This window comes from Vidua chalybeata, chromosome 6, assembly GCF_026979565.1.
Source record: "Vidua chalybeata isolate OUT-0048 chromosome 6, bVidCha1 merged haplotype, whole genome shotgun sequence".
NCBI classification, from domain to species: domain Eukaryota; kingdom Metazoa; phylum Chordata; class Aves; order Passeriformes; family Viduidae; genus Vidua; species Vidua chalybeata.
In genome coordinates, this window is record NC_071535.1 from 35,845,007 (window position 1) to 35,859,261 (window position 14,255).

General features: G+C 48.1%; 1 protein-coding gene across 1 annotated transcript in view; it reads left to right on the forward strand.

Moving 5' to 3' along the window:
* Window positions 1-14,255, forward strand: part of PAPLN (papilin, proteoglycan like sulfated glycoprotein) — a 62,254-nt gene that overhangs the window by 39,227 nt on the left and 8,772 nt on the right. The window contains 13 exon segments of the mRNA XM_053945112.1: window positions 47-112; window positions 2,180-2,387; window positions 4,101-4,277; window positions 5,551-5,707; window positions 6,350-6,436; window positions 7,044-7,344; window positions 7,471-7,588; window positions 8,277-8,406; window positions 9,612-10,251; window positions 11,020-11,157; window positions 12,548-12,677; window positions 12,679-12,703; window positions 13,445-13,583. Of these exon segments, the coding sequence (XP_053801087.1) occupies window positions 47-112; window positions 2,180-2,387; window positions 4,101-4,277; window positions 5,551-5,707; window positions 6,350-6,436; window positions 7,044-7,344; window positions 7,471-7,588; window positions 8,277-8,406; window positions 9,612-10,251; window positions 11,020-11,157; window positions 12,548-12,677; window positions 12,679-12,703; window positions 13,445-13,583 (2,316 nt within the window).

Below are 14,255 nucleotides of genomic sequence, written 5' to 3' on the forward strand. Positions count from 1 at the left end.
AGCTACTTGGTTTAAGTTCTTTAAAACCTTTGTTCTGTATATAAAGGACTTCTTACATCTACCTGCCGCAAGCCTGGAGTCACAGTGGCGCACGAAGCTCTCAGATGAAGAGGTAACAAGCAGAAGGAAGTTACAGAAAGCATAGGAAGGCATCTGCTCTCTTCTGCTCTCCACCTAGTTGTTCACTGAAATCCGTGGGGGCTTTCCTCTTTGGCACTGGTGGTAGAAATGGGTGTTGCTTTGCTTTTGATGCTTGCCAGTGAAAATGGTGGTGGAGGGTGCTGGCTGGCAGCTTTGCTTAGGTGGCTGCACATGCCTCTGGTAACTTGATTCTTAGGGAACTGAGAAATAGCTTCTGGCTGCTTATTCTTATGTTTTCTCTGGAATCAGGGTAAAGAAGTTCTGGAAGTTTTGTTGGGTTTTTTTGTTTTGTTTTGTTTTTGTTTTTGTTTTTTTTTAATTTACTTATCAAGATAAAGAAAAGAACATAAAGGAAAAGAGAGCATGATCATTTGGGCACTTGTAACATTCGCCAGCATGGCATAGAGAAAGACTTAGAGTTTCTTAAAAGCTATTCTTTTTTTGGCATGAGCCCTACAGCAGGCAGAAAAGAGCATGTAAGACACCATGAGTACAAGGATGTGAGAGATACAATAATGTACACTGAGATATGAGAACTTAAAAGTATCAAAAGAAAAACAGTTGTCCCCCAGCAAGATGCTAATAGCTTAGGACTGGCAATTTTTGCCCTGTGATGAGGGCCCCAGCCTTATGGTCGACCTTGTCTTACAAAGGAAATGAAACAAGGGTCAGAGAAGTCTTGATCTGCAATTGAAGGAAGCTGTGGTTGATACATCTCAACCGTACATTGGCTTTACAGGAGGCAGAATACAGTAGTGGGGGGAAGTTATTCCCATTGGAGCTTTTGAAAAAACTTGATGAATAATTTGTTATAAGCCCTGCAACCACACAATTGTAAATGGCTTCTATTGAATGTATTTGTTCCCTTTCCAAAGAAAAGATTTTATAGTGAAGGCCATTCAGTTTTGGGTTGACATGTGCATCTTTAGCAATAAAGAAGGGTGTTTTTAGGAGCTGGCCATGGCAGAGTATACTGTGGAATCCTGTTAGGATGTGAATGTGAATTGGCTGGCTGAAACTTGGTTAAGGGGTGGCAAGAGCCAGGCTAGGGAAGTAGCTGGAATGCTGGGGGAGAAAACATGAACTGCTTTCATTCCCTGGCTGCAAGGGGACATAGCAGATGGCAAGCAGATCACCAGGATGTTCACCCTCCACAACCAGTGCCTTTGGACTACACTGCAGGCTGTAGTGTATTTGGGATTTGGGGATGAAACATCACATTGTCCATGAAGCCAGGCCATGCAAGGTGTGGTTCCAACTACCCAGCCAGCTCTGAGAAGCAGGAGTGGCCGTGGGCAGAGATTTTAGTATCTAGACAGATTGTTTTGTGGACACATTCCCCTTGTTAGCAAGGGTGTATCATTTCTGCAGCAGCTTCAGCAACCAAAGACAGGAAAAAATCTATTTACATTTTTGTGGGCTTTTTGTATGTGTGCTGCAGTTAGAGAATTTGACTGATGGGAGGATTAAACCAGCTTTCTACTGGCCATCAGTGAAAAGTTAAGCACTTCTGAGAGTGTCTGGCATGGTTTATGGGCAGAGTGAGGACTTGGCTTGGTTTTAGTATTTCTGATAACGTCTGGAGTGTAATGTGTGGTTTAGGCTGTTGTGGTTCTTTTGGCTGATCTGGATTGTTTTCTTTGAGCTTTATCTTTCCTTTTTTTCTTTTTTTTTTTTTTTATGTTCTATTCCAGGCATGACATTTTTGCAGACATGAGGAGACCAAAAGCCATGGAGAGAGATCTTCCCCTTCTGGGAGAGCTCTGCATTTCCAGAGAAACAAGTGTTTTGTAGCTGGAGATATGTCTCTGGAGTAGGACTAATGCTCTGCATTGCAAATTAAGCTGGGCACACTTGGTCAAATGGGAACTCGCTTCTGATTCTATTCTGCAAAGGGACATCCATCCCTGTTTGATTTCTACAGGGATGTGGCACTGACTCCTCTGTGCCTCCGGGCAGTTTGGCTGGGCTTACTTTTTCTTTTTTTTTTTTTTTTTTTTTTTTTTTTTTTTTTTGTACTTGATTCTGTGACCTGCAGCTGGAAAACGGGAGAGTGGGGATCCTGCTCAGCCACCTGTGGCGGGGGCACCCAGACCCGCTCCGTGTACTGCATGGCGTTTGACGGCCAGAGCCCGCAGGGGGTGGTGGATGATGCCGAGTGCATGGCCTTCGCCCAGCAGCCGCGCCGCAGCCAGCCCTGCAACGTCCGGCAGTGTGCCACCTGGAGCACAGGGCCCTGGTCTGAGGTCAGTGCCCCTGGGCAGGTAACAGCCTCCTGGCACCTCCTGCAGAAGGATCTGCCAAAGCTTAGGGAGAAAGAGCCAGGCTCCTCTTCTGGGACTACAAAAAGCGTGTGTCCCTGGATAGGTGGCGTGCAGAGGAGCAGAACTTCTCCCTGCAGCCCTCCGATGCCCTCCTATGAACATCCCTGTTCCTCAAAACTGTGCATGTCCCTGCATCTCTGCTTTTCTCATTGCACATTCTCTCTTCTCTGGTCTGCCAATCCTTTCTCCACTGCTGTGTTTTTATCAGACCCCTCCCACATGTGGCACTGACTTGGTGAAGGCAGAGCACCAGAAAGAGAGCTTCTGTCCATCAGCTGAGGATGGGCTGTAGCACGCCCTCCTCTGTGAAACAGGAGCTCATGGCTTCTGCCTGTGCTGGTTATTTTCATGTATTTTGCTGCCTCACATCACCAGCCAGGACAGCAATACTCTTGAAACACTAGTGACCTGCTGTTTGCTGTGTGTCTGCACAGGGCTTCTCCAAACACAGCCACGTGGTGCATTTTTGATGCTTGTGTGCGTTTATATCTGCAGGAGTGGAAACAGCTCAAGCTGTGTGCACTCAGTTCAGCCAGACAGCTTTTAGAAGGCATCTGACATTCCAAGGGCTTAGAAAGTAAAAAGAATGTCTACTTAGCCCCTAAAGTACAAGTGAATTTTCCTGTGTTAGAAGAAGTACACAGATGCTTGCAACATTTGATTTGCAATCTTGTGGTTGCGCTTAGCCTGTCTGAGTTGTGCAACAGCACAAAATGCAACTTTGAGGCATGATCACCTAGACTGGAAAGTCCTTCCACCCCCTCTTTCCCCCTACCTTGTGAGATGTGAGGTGTGATTTTGGGGTTGTGGAGTAAGAGTGCTGTTTGAGGAAGGCACTAAGGATCATATTCTTACAAATTGATGCCTGAATAATTCATTCCAATGTTCTCAGAAGCAACTGTGTTTTGTGTACTCTGAGTTAAAAGGTTACTCTGCTAAATGAATGGCTGAAACTCAGCTAGGAAGCTCATCTGAAATGATTCAGACTGTCCCCAGGTTAATGCTCTCTGTAAGACACCTTGGTAATTCATGTATAAATAGGTTGGATTCCAGGAAAGACCACTGTGAATTTAAGAGGGCGTTGGAAATGTCACAAACTAGTTACTGGTATAGAAGTTGTCACAGCTCCATGCTGTTAAAAATAGAGCACAAGGTCTTCAAGCAAAAGACATGAGCAACATAAGAACTTAACCTTTTACCTTCCCTAAAATTCTTCACCTTGCATTGGTTTTAATCAGATGTAAATAACAAGTTTCCAGCTATTTTCTACCATGTTTTGTTCTCAGTGTATTTTGCAGTGTCTGGCATTTTTCCGATATTTTTCTAAATTCATCTGATATTTTTCTAAATTCATCTTCCACATCTCCTTTGGGGAGAAATCAAGAGTAAGTGTATGAATAGGCCAAAATCATCCAGAGAGCTCCAGATCTCTATCCCATGTTTCCATGCCTTATTGTTTCCTCTACAGTATAAACAGCTACTCTGCTAACTCCCACCCCAGAAAATTACTTTAATGATAGCTGGTTCTTTCAGGCAGTCTCAAAATGGTGCTCTTCTCTAATGATAGGGAGTCTAGCCTGGAACTGCAAGAGGAAACCAGGTGCTTCTTTGTAATTGTTGAGCTCCTTTCTGCAGTGCTCAGCCAGCTGTGGGGAAGGAGTGCAGACCCGGACTGTCACCTGCAGGACGCAGCAGGGCTCTCAGGCTCAGGACTTCTCTTGTCTAATGGAGCCAAAGCCATCGGCCACCCAGCCCTGCCTTAAGGAGAATTGCATCCAGGAAATCGGCTGGCACGTTGGAGACTGGGGTCTGGTGAGCACCTCGCTGTCATGGCTCCAGAATTACTTGTATTGCTGTGCTCCTCACAAATAAGCTTTGATCCAGGCAGTCTGCACATTGACTGAGGCTGGGAGCAAGGACTGTTTCATTACCAGCCCCTTCGCTCACAGTTCTGTTGTAACTGGCACTAGTAATGCTCCAGTTAATCTGATGCCTGCTTTGTGTGCAGCTGCTACAAAAATAAGTCCTTCTGAGGGGAGATTATCGTTTCAGTGACAGTGGCAAAATGCAGCCAATAAGCTGAAACAATCCACTCTTGCTGCTTGTTCTCAATTCTTTGCTTCATTGCTGTGATCAGCAGAACAGCTCTCAGCCCAAGTTTGGCTCAGAGCTCTAGGCTTCAGAACTGGTCATTGCACTTGGTGATATGCTTTAAAGTACATTTTTGTAATGATTCAGATAAACTGTGCTTCAGATGGATTAATCCTGTCTTTGTGGTGGAAGCCAGACTGTCTTCAACCTGGGAAAAGTATCAGAGGGTACAGATATGGATAGATCCAATGCATCAGGTGACTTCCAAACACATTTTTTCATTTCTGTGCTAGGCAGACCAGCTTGTTTTGAGCTAAAACATGTTACATATGCTTCTTCATGAGATATGGGCCAAGTTTTAGTTACAGATAAAGAAGTTTCACATCTTAATCTGATCTTTCTCCTGACTTTCTGACATCAGAAGGTCTCCTATCCGTCTCTCTGAATTAGAGAGAAATACTCTCCTAATGTTTATAGAGCTTGCCATGAGCCGTGTGGGTTGCACAAGACACCTCATGCTATCCACTCCTCTGACCAGCTGGTCCCTCCAATGAGGCAAACTCCAATTAGCTGCTTACAAGAAAGCCGCTAATTTGCTTCCTAGTTGTAATTTGTTGTTCTTGAATGCAAACTGACCCACCCACAGCTGGTAGATCCCCAGAGAATTGAGGTGCCTTTATGCCTTCAGGCTGAAATGATTCTCTCCAGCTCCCTCACACACCACTGTGGGTAACAGCAGCTCATCTGGATGTTGCAGGCTGAGTGTGGCACAGAGCCTAATGCTTCAGGGCTGGGTGGAACATCTGGTAAAATGGTTTAAAGTATGGTTTTCTAATTGTTCAGATGATTCCAGCTGAAATATCATTTGCTTTTTCTTGGTGGAGGAGCTGTGTTCAGCCTGCAGCTAATCATGCAGCTGTTCCCCACTTCTGATCTGTGGGGTTTCTGCATTCAGCCTTTGCTGCCTGCTCAGTGCCTTGTCTCTGTGCCCAAGTGTTCCAAGAGCTGCGATTCAGGCATCCGGACACGCCAGGTCATCTGTGCTGACAGCGACTCCAAATTCTACAGTCCTGAGACATGCAAAGCCATCCAGCCACAGAAACCAGCCACCCTGGGTAGCTGCAACACACAGCCCTGCTACCTGCCACAGCGTGAGTGGTATTGCTGCACAGCCAGCTTTTCCCAACATGCTTTTGCTTAGGAGCAGAAATTCCCAGCTCTGCACCAGCTTATGTTCTCAGCTTTTTGCCTGCCTGTCTCCATCCTGTGATTTTGCCAAGGTTATGTGCACAAAGCATCTGCAGAGTCCCAGTACCTGTGCTGTTTGAGATGTATGCAACAGGCTTGGGAACAACACTGTGTGTTGGTGTGTGTCCATTTTGAATCCAGTATTCTATAATGGCTCATCCAGTGTGTGCTGCAGACTGATCTCAGGACTCCCAGTCCAGGAGGATGGTAACTTGGGCAGGCTCAGTAGCAAAAAAATGTAGCCTACACTCATCCCTCTGTGGACTGGCTCTAAAGGATTCACAACTTTTCAGAACATTTTGCTTCTTGTCTGTGTCTATTCTCTATGTCAGAGCTGCAACGCTGACTTTTGTCTGCTTGCCCGTTGTAGGTCGCTTGTCCTGACAATCCAATCGAATCCAATTGCTGCTCAGCAGCTATTACACAAGAGGAACAGAAACATTTTCATCAACTTTTGTCTCCTGCTGACTGCTGGATGTATTTGCAATTATTAGAGCACAGTGTTGGACTAACTGCACCCATTTTGTGTCTGTGTCTCTTTGCAGAGGTCCCCAGTATGCAGGACACTATGGGATACAATGTCACTCGCCAGTCCCTGCTGACGCGTTACAACCCAAACAGCCCTGCCCCAGGTTTGCAATTTTTTTTTTTCAATTTGGGGTTTGATGATGGAGTACTTGGAATAGGCTGTGACAGGGAGAGGGGTCATTCTTTTCTCTGTTTCTCTCTTTTTTTTTTTTTTTTTTTTTCATGGGCTCCTAGAAACTCAAGGAGCCAGGGACAAAATGTAGATTCTTTTACACCAACAGTGAGCAGTATTTGAATCTATCCAAGCAGAAGACTCTGTACAGGATATGGATCCCAGGTTCTGTCAGCATGACTTCAGTGCTGGCTGGAAGAAATTATGCGCAAAGCAGATCATAGGAACAAGAAAGGATGATGTGAAAGGACCACAGCAATGTGGTTTCTCATGGGACAGCAGGAAGAATGGTCAAGGCAATGAGCAAAGTACCTCAGCCAGATCAGGAAGGGTGGGCCAGAAGACACCCTAGATGTGATGCAGAAAATCCTGCCAGGTAGCCTTGGGCAGGTGAAAGAGAGCAGATAGGAGGAAAGCTGACCAGATTTTCATGCAGCTGATGCCTGCTGCTACAGGCTAACAAGTTAGGACTTCCAGATGCAGAGCAGCTGTGGCTGAAAAGCATCCTTTATTTCATACCTTGAAATGCATACCTTGAGTTCTCTCCCCAGATTCTGATGATGGAAGGATGCTCCCTGGGAACACCATGATCCATAGTGCCTCAGGGAATCAGCACATTCCATCCACCAAAGACCACAGCATCAACTTGTTTGCTGTCCACTGGGAGCCCCAGTCCCGCTCCCCAGGTTCCCATCGGCTCAGCTTCTCTCAGGATCCCCCTGCAGGGACTGGCTCCCAGGACTGCCACCAGAGCCCACATGGCTGCTGTCCAGATGGGCGCACTCTGGCGTCAGGCCCTCTGGGGAGAGGCTGCCCTTTCAGCACCTGCCACCAAAACAGGTAGCTGGAAGTAGATAGGCCTGAGCAGGAAGGCGTTGCCTTTCCTGGCAATGCCCTTCCCAAATCTTGTAGCCCATGCCTTTTGACCAAGCAGGCCAGGTGTTACTGCAGCCCTTCTGTCTGTAGGTATGGCTGCTGCCCCGATGGAGTATCGGCTGCCCAGGGTCCAAACAACATTGGATGCCCACAATATTACCATGACATTCGAACGAGACAAAATCATCCCACTGTGACCACTCCAGCAGTAAGTACATTTGCTCTTTGCATTTTAGGAGTTGATCAGATACTAAGATTCAGATTTGACCCTGCTGACTCACATTTTGGATTCTATTGGGCTTCATCTCTGCCAGTAATGCTGAGTAACCAATACTCGAGGCATGTCAAGCCCTTTGGCCCACCTTGCTCCTCCTGTTCAGTCTGGAGCATCCACCTGCAATCCTCTACAAGCAGGGTACAGAGCAAGTGGTGGGGAGATGTCTGAGAAGAAGAAGGCCATCCTACGTAGACCTGATTGAATAATCCTGAGTAATCAAATTTCTGTTGGTCAGAAAATTGCTATCCAGTTTCTAGGGAAAAACAAAAGGGAAAAGCATGTCTTCTATTAATTCTTCTTTTGTTTGTCAACTGTGCAGATTAATTCAAGGTGGGGAGGTGATCCCTCCCATAGGCTGGGCTGCTTGGTGGTGGCAGCAATAAGAACTAGCCTGCTGCTGGGCTGCTTAGGTGTCCCTTGCAGTGCAAGCCCCGGCTCCATGGCTGACTGCCAAGTTTCCCACCCCTTCCCAGGACAAAAGCCTCTAGGAGGCAAACAAGCAAACAGTGGTGCCTCTAACAGCTCCCTGTGTGCAGCTGACAGCTTGCACACGGTGCCTTGCATGTGCTGCTGTCCTCATGTGTGAGATAACTCTTGGCTTTCCATTCCTGTCTCCAAGGCAAGCCAAGCCTTGTCCCAGCAGCACCCCTCAGGCGAGTGCCGTGGCTCTGTGTATGGCTGCTGCTTTGACAATGTCGCCTCAGCCAGAGGTCCTCGAGGGGAAGGATGTCTCAATTGGCCCAACTACCGTAAGTGATGTTTTGGCTTATTGGTTTAGAAACACAAAAAGAGTCCAGTAGCATATAGAAGTTTCCTGTGTAGAGGCTCTGCTCTCTCTGAAATGTAGTAAATAATCTCTCTGAAGAGGATTTCTACCTGGTGGTTGGGGCAGCAGAAGCTTGGAGGGAGTGTAGAAAAGCATCCTGAGGATTCAGCTCTGCCAGCTGCTGCAAGAATTCTTGTTGTCCTCTGCTGATAGTTGGACAGAAGTGTGTTTGTGTGATCTCTCTCAGTCTGTAGGACTACTCAGGAATTGTTTGTCCCTGAGAAGACACAGGGACAAATGCAGCCTGGAGTGCTCCAAACCAGTTACTCAGGTTAAGGAGTAGGGATCTCCTGAGGAATCAGGACAGTGCTCAGTTTTCAGACAGCCTGTGGACAGGGGAGGAATGAGAACTACATGGGGAAGGAGAGGTCACTCAGGGCTGTGTGGATGCCCTTAGCCAGCAAAGTTCAATCCAGTGCCTGCTGTGCTATGAGGACATGAGGGCTGCTGGGCAAAAGCATCTCTGCTCCTTTAGTGCCCAGCTGCAGCTGCAGGCACATTGCTGCTGCAGGGCCTTGCCCTCCTGCTGCAGCACAGAGATTGCTTGGTAGCTGTCCCTGTGGTGCAGCCTTGGGGAAAGGGAAAACTCTCAGCTGAGCCACAGCTTGACAAAGCACCTCACAGCCAGAGCCCTGCACCCAGTATTTGTCAGCATGTGGCTGTGATACCCGTGGCTCCGGGTTTGTAGATACCTTGGGTCGTGCTCCTCTTTATATCAGTGTGCAGGGGTATTCTGTAATGCACGAGTCTTCTTCACAGCTGGGTCTAAGCCACTTATTTTGTGCAAATGGCAGCCATGTGTTCCTTGCAGGAGAGGAAGCCCCAGAGACTGCTTTGCAGTTGCAGAATTCTCCAAACAAGGCTATAAAGCTTCTGTCTAGTATCTAGATTCAGAAATGTCTCTGAGGATGGTTCTTCCATCAGAGGAAAAACTGAGGCAAAAATAAACATGTGAGCAGTTTCTCAGTTTCAAAGCACGGCTGGGTAGGACACCCAGGTGTCCTACTTTCCCACCTGCCCTTTGCTCACTGGGCCATCAGGTAAATCATCTAGGTAGGCGACTTGAAGCCCCTGGACCTTTGTGCTTTGTGACCCTCACATCTCCCTCTGTTCCACTCTTTTTGGTAGCATACCCTGTCATGTGCCTGCTGCCCAGTGCCCACGGCCCCTGCACCAACTGGACCACTCGCTGGTACTTTGTGGGAGTTGTTGGCAAATGCAACCGGTTTTGGTATGGCGGCTGTCACGGCAATAAAAACAGCTTTGCCTCGGAGGAGGAGTGCATGAGAGTGTGCCACAGCTCTGTGGGAGTCAGTCATCTGGAGCTCCAGCCCTCTCCTGGCACAGAAGCCCTGCAACACCAGCAGACTGGCTCCAGTTCTCACACAGGACGTGCTCAGGGTCAGCAGCAATCACCCACAAGAGAGACTGCAAGTCACATCCAAGAAGAAAGAACCTATGGGGCTTCACTCCCCAAGCAAGACAGCCACAGCTGGAGGAGGGACGTGCTGCCAGAGGCCTTGCCAAGGACTGATGTGCTGGAGAGCCAGCGCTGGGACACCCAGCGAAGCAGACTGGACAGCCTGGGCCAGCTGCACTCCTGGGAAACAGCCATGCCTAGGCTGGACAGGCAGAGCAGCAGTGGCCAGCAGGTGCTGCCCCGGGAAGGCAAGCAGTGGCATGAAGCTTTTGGAGCAGATGTTTCTGTGACAGAGGGATTTGGGCACCAGGAGTCTGCAGACTTGTTCCCAGCACAAGCTCTGCACAGGTGATGATTTCCACCCACCCCTCCCCCCTGTTCTGCCAGCTCATTGTGAAGCATCAGTGCAGCTTTCTCTGGAGTGACAATGTTGCCCCAGCTGGGACTAACTTACTGGGAATACCATGTGATGGATTAGCTACACATGTGGCCCCTTGGTAAATCAAGTTACTGTTATTCAGGCCCTGGCATTACCTGCCGTCTCTTTCCTCACACACTCCCTGATCTCTAACAGTACTGAAAAGTGTGAAAAGACTACAGAATCCTGGGATCTCTGTCTGGGAGGCCTTCTTACACTGTAAATGAGACTCTATAGGTGTTTTTCTTGTTCTGACCAACAAATTTAGCTGACACTCTGACTTCAGAGCCTTTATCTCAGCACTGCATGGAGCAGCAGTGGGTTGTTCTAGGGAAGACTTTTAAGATGCAGACTTTGGGCCAAGATCCAGACAGTGTTACCCTGAAAATCAGGAGTGTGTAGAGCTAGATCTAAACATGTCTGCACTGGATCTGTCTGTCTGGTGAGCTGTACCTTGTCCCTTCAGAAGAGAGGGGTTACAGGGCTTTCTTCCAGGAGATACTGTAGCATTCAGTCTCTCCAGAGCAGTCTTTGCTGTATAGGAGAGGGCTCCCCACATTGCCCAGTGCATCTGCTCAAAGCTGAATGGGCAGCTGGTCCTGCTTTGCCTTGTGGTTGTAACTCATCGAGAATCACATGAGAGGACACAGAGGTGAGGAGGGCAGCAGAAGTGCCAATGGAATCACTTTCTCTTTCAGAACAATCCTGGAGGAAGCCAAGCCCTCTCTTGTGACAGCAGTTGTGGGACAAAACATCCAGCTGGTCTGCAAGACAGGCGTGTCCCCACTCTCCAGAGTGGAGTGGGTGAAGAACAGCCGACCAGTCTTCTCTGACAGGTGAGCTCAGATCCCTTCATTGTAGAGCAGATGGGCTCCTTGCTGGGCAGAGTGCCAAATATGCAGGCCAAAAAGGACTGTCATGGTTTCACCCCAGCTGGCAACTCAGCCCCACAGAGCTGCTCACTCACCCCTGGTGGGATGGGAGAGAGAATCAGAAGGGTAAAACTGAGAAAACCCATGGACTGAGATAAAGACAGTTTAAAAGATAAAAGCCACGGGCACAAGCAAAGCAAAACAAGGGATTCATTCATCACTTCCCACGGGCAGGCAGGTGTCCAGCTGTCTCCAGAAGAGCAGGGCCCCATCGCACATAACAGTGACTTGGGAAGACAAATGCCATCACTCCGAACTCCGCCCCCCCCCCCCCACTCCCCCCCCCGTTTCCCCAGCTTTACATGCTGAGCATGATGCCATATGGTATGGAATATCCCCGTGGACTGTCAGGGTCAGCTGTCCCAGCTGTGTCCCCTCCCAGCTTCTTGTGCACCCGCAGCCCACTGGCGGGTGGGGTGCAAAGCAGAAAAGGCCTTGACATGCAGTAAACACTTCTCAGCAGTGGTGAAAACATCAACACTGTTTTTAGCACAAATCCAAAACACAGCCACATACCAGCTACTGTGAAGAAAATTAACACCATACCAGCCACAACCAGCACACTTTTTTTAAAAAAGAGATATAAAGAAGCCCCCATATTCAGCTACTGTCCACCTGCTCTGTGCATAGCAGAAACAGGTACAGTCTACACCAGTAATGAGATGTAGGCTAGAGTTATGGGGCAGAGCAAGTGCTGTCTCATAACACTGGTGGAAGGCACTAGTGGAAGCTAGTGGGTAGTGATACAGAAAAATATTGCTTCTTTTGGGTTCATCTTGGGGCAGCATGAAGCCCAGTACTTGGGGGTGAAACTTGCAGCCTAATAATCCAGAGTTCCTCTGGCTGAAAATCTCTGGCACTTTTTTTTTTTTTTTAACTACTTTTAAACCTGTTTTTCCTGGGAAGTCTGTTTCCAGTAAGTCTGTCTGGAGCCAGTCAGTCTTTTTGTGTTTTGAAAATCACAGTTAAGAAAAGCCCAGTTATGCTTTTCTGTTTGCAGTTGACTGCTGGAACTCAAGCTCCCCTCTGGAAGCTCCCTCTTTATGGGAGAGGGTTACTGAAAGCAGTTCCCTGTTTTCCATCTCAGTTTTCCTCTCTGTTCCTGACCTCCTTTCTGCTGCAGTTATTGCCCCTGCCTGTGACCCGTCTGTGGTCAGCAGGGTTTTGGTTTTTTCTGAGCCAGGGAAGGCACTACATGGGGGTGGTTTGCGTAACATCAGCCTGGGCTGGCCGCTGTGCCCTGGCGGGTCGCTGTGGGTGGCCAGGGCAGGCAGCGCTCCCGCACGTGTTGCAGGCACACCTACCAGTCCGACAGCTCCCTGGTGATCAGCCACGTCCAGCCCGAGGACGCTGGCACCTACACGTGCCTCACTTCTGACGGGAGGACGGAGAGACGACAGATTCAGCTGCAGATCACAGGTGAATTTATCTTCTGCCCAGGACCAGAGAGGTAACTCGGGGCTCCTCATTAATGGTTACTGAGCATCAATGGCTCAATAAAGCCAGCTATACGAGGAAACTTCCTCTGCTGCCAAGAGGGAGTATGGAGGCAGCAGGGCTTCTTTTGGTATTACCTCATGATAAAGTCTTAGCCCTAAAATACTTTCTCCCCTGCAGTGCCATCCCGTAAGTGGAGTTGTGGCTTGCCTGTAACTCACCCCGTTTCTATCACAGCAAGCATGTCTTCCTCCCTGAGAGCCATCAGCTGCCTCCTGATCCAAAACATAACTGCTGGTTCATTTATGTTTTGTGCTTTGCCCAAACAGGGCAACCCTGCTGGGTAACAAATAATTCCCTGTTCTGAAAAATGTGCCTTATTTCAGAAACAAAACCAAAAAAATGAAAGACTAGTCTCAAAAGCTGGGCCAAAAAGGCACCCTGTAGCCTTCAATCTCTGAAGTGTGCTTTGTCACAGCAATGGCACATGGGGCAGAAGGCACTGTGGCCTAAGGGATGTTGCAACATATTCACTGACAGAGGAGAAAAAGGAGTCTAAAATTGCTTGCCTGCAGGTCTTTGACTCTCATTAGTAGACAGCGCAGTTTTACTGCACTAGTCAGCCAAAAAGCAGATGGCTGAAGGGCTCTTTGGCTCCAGTTCAGCAAGCTCTCCCAAGCTCACAGAAACCCTACGCAAGAGGTCACAGTTAGAAGTGTCCTTTTATTCATATATGGCCTTTTGTTTTGAATAGAGTACCAGAGCAGTGTTCTGGCAGAGGGTGAGAGAGGTCGGGTCCTTCAGGAGGCAAACCAGCAGCGCCGAGGGTTATCCAGAGGCAGGCAGCTTGTGCAGGCAGCCGGCTCCTCTGTGCATCAGCAGCTCACGTACAGGTAGGTTCACCTACAGCAACAGTTTGTCCACCGCGCCCAGCTGATGAACCATATGGCATCTCTTAATGTAGAAAAGCCAAAGACTGGAAAGGTCCTGGGTCAGCTGTTCCAGGGCACAGTTGGGAAGGATACATGACTGAACTGCTGAGGCTGGGAACAGGAGAAGATCCCAGTCGCAAGCTGTCTTCTGTCCTCCCAAGGGATCTCTTGAAAGAAGCATACTCTGGGCAAAGATGCACAGGGAAGCTGGCAGCAAAGGAGCTGGGCTCAAACAAAAGAAGTCTTGAGGCAGCATCCTTAGCTGTTCATGTTAGTGCAGGCAGAAAGAGAAACCTGTTCTGAAAAAAAACAAAGCAAATAGGAGCTGCTTAACTAGCACAAAATAGACATATGTATATTGAAAAAAAAACTTCATCTCCTTCAGCCTCCACTAATTAATTTAAAATGTTTTGTGAACAAACCAGTTTGACCCAAAACTGTCTCCTCACCTAGTGGTATTTTTTGTTGATTCTTGTGTGTTTTTTAATTGCTTCTAGGCCCCACAGAAATGAAGGGGGACAAATTATTTTTGCCTTAAATGAAGCATGTTGGGATTCCAGATTAAACAGGGCCATGATCTGATCTCTTTCTTTTTTTCAGTTTACAGCCTAAAACCCAGGCAATTTGCTGAAC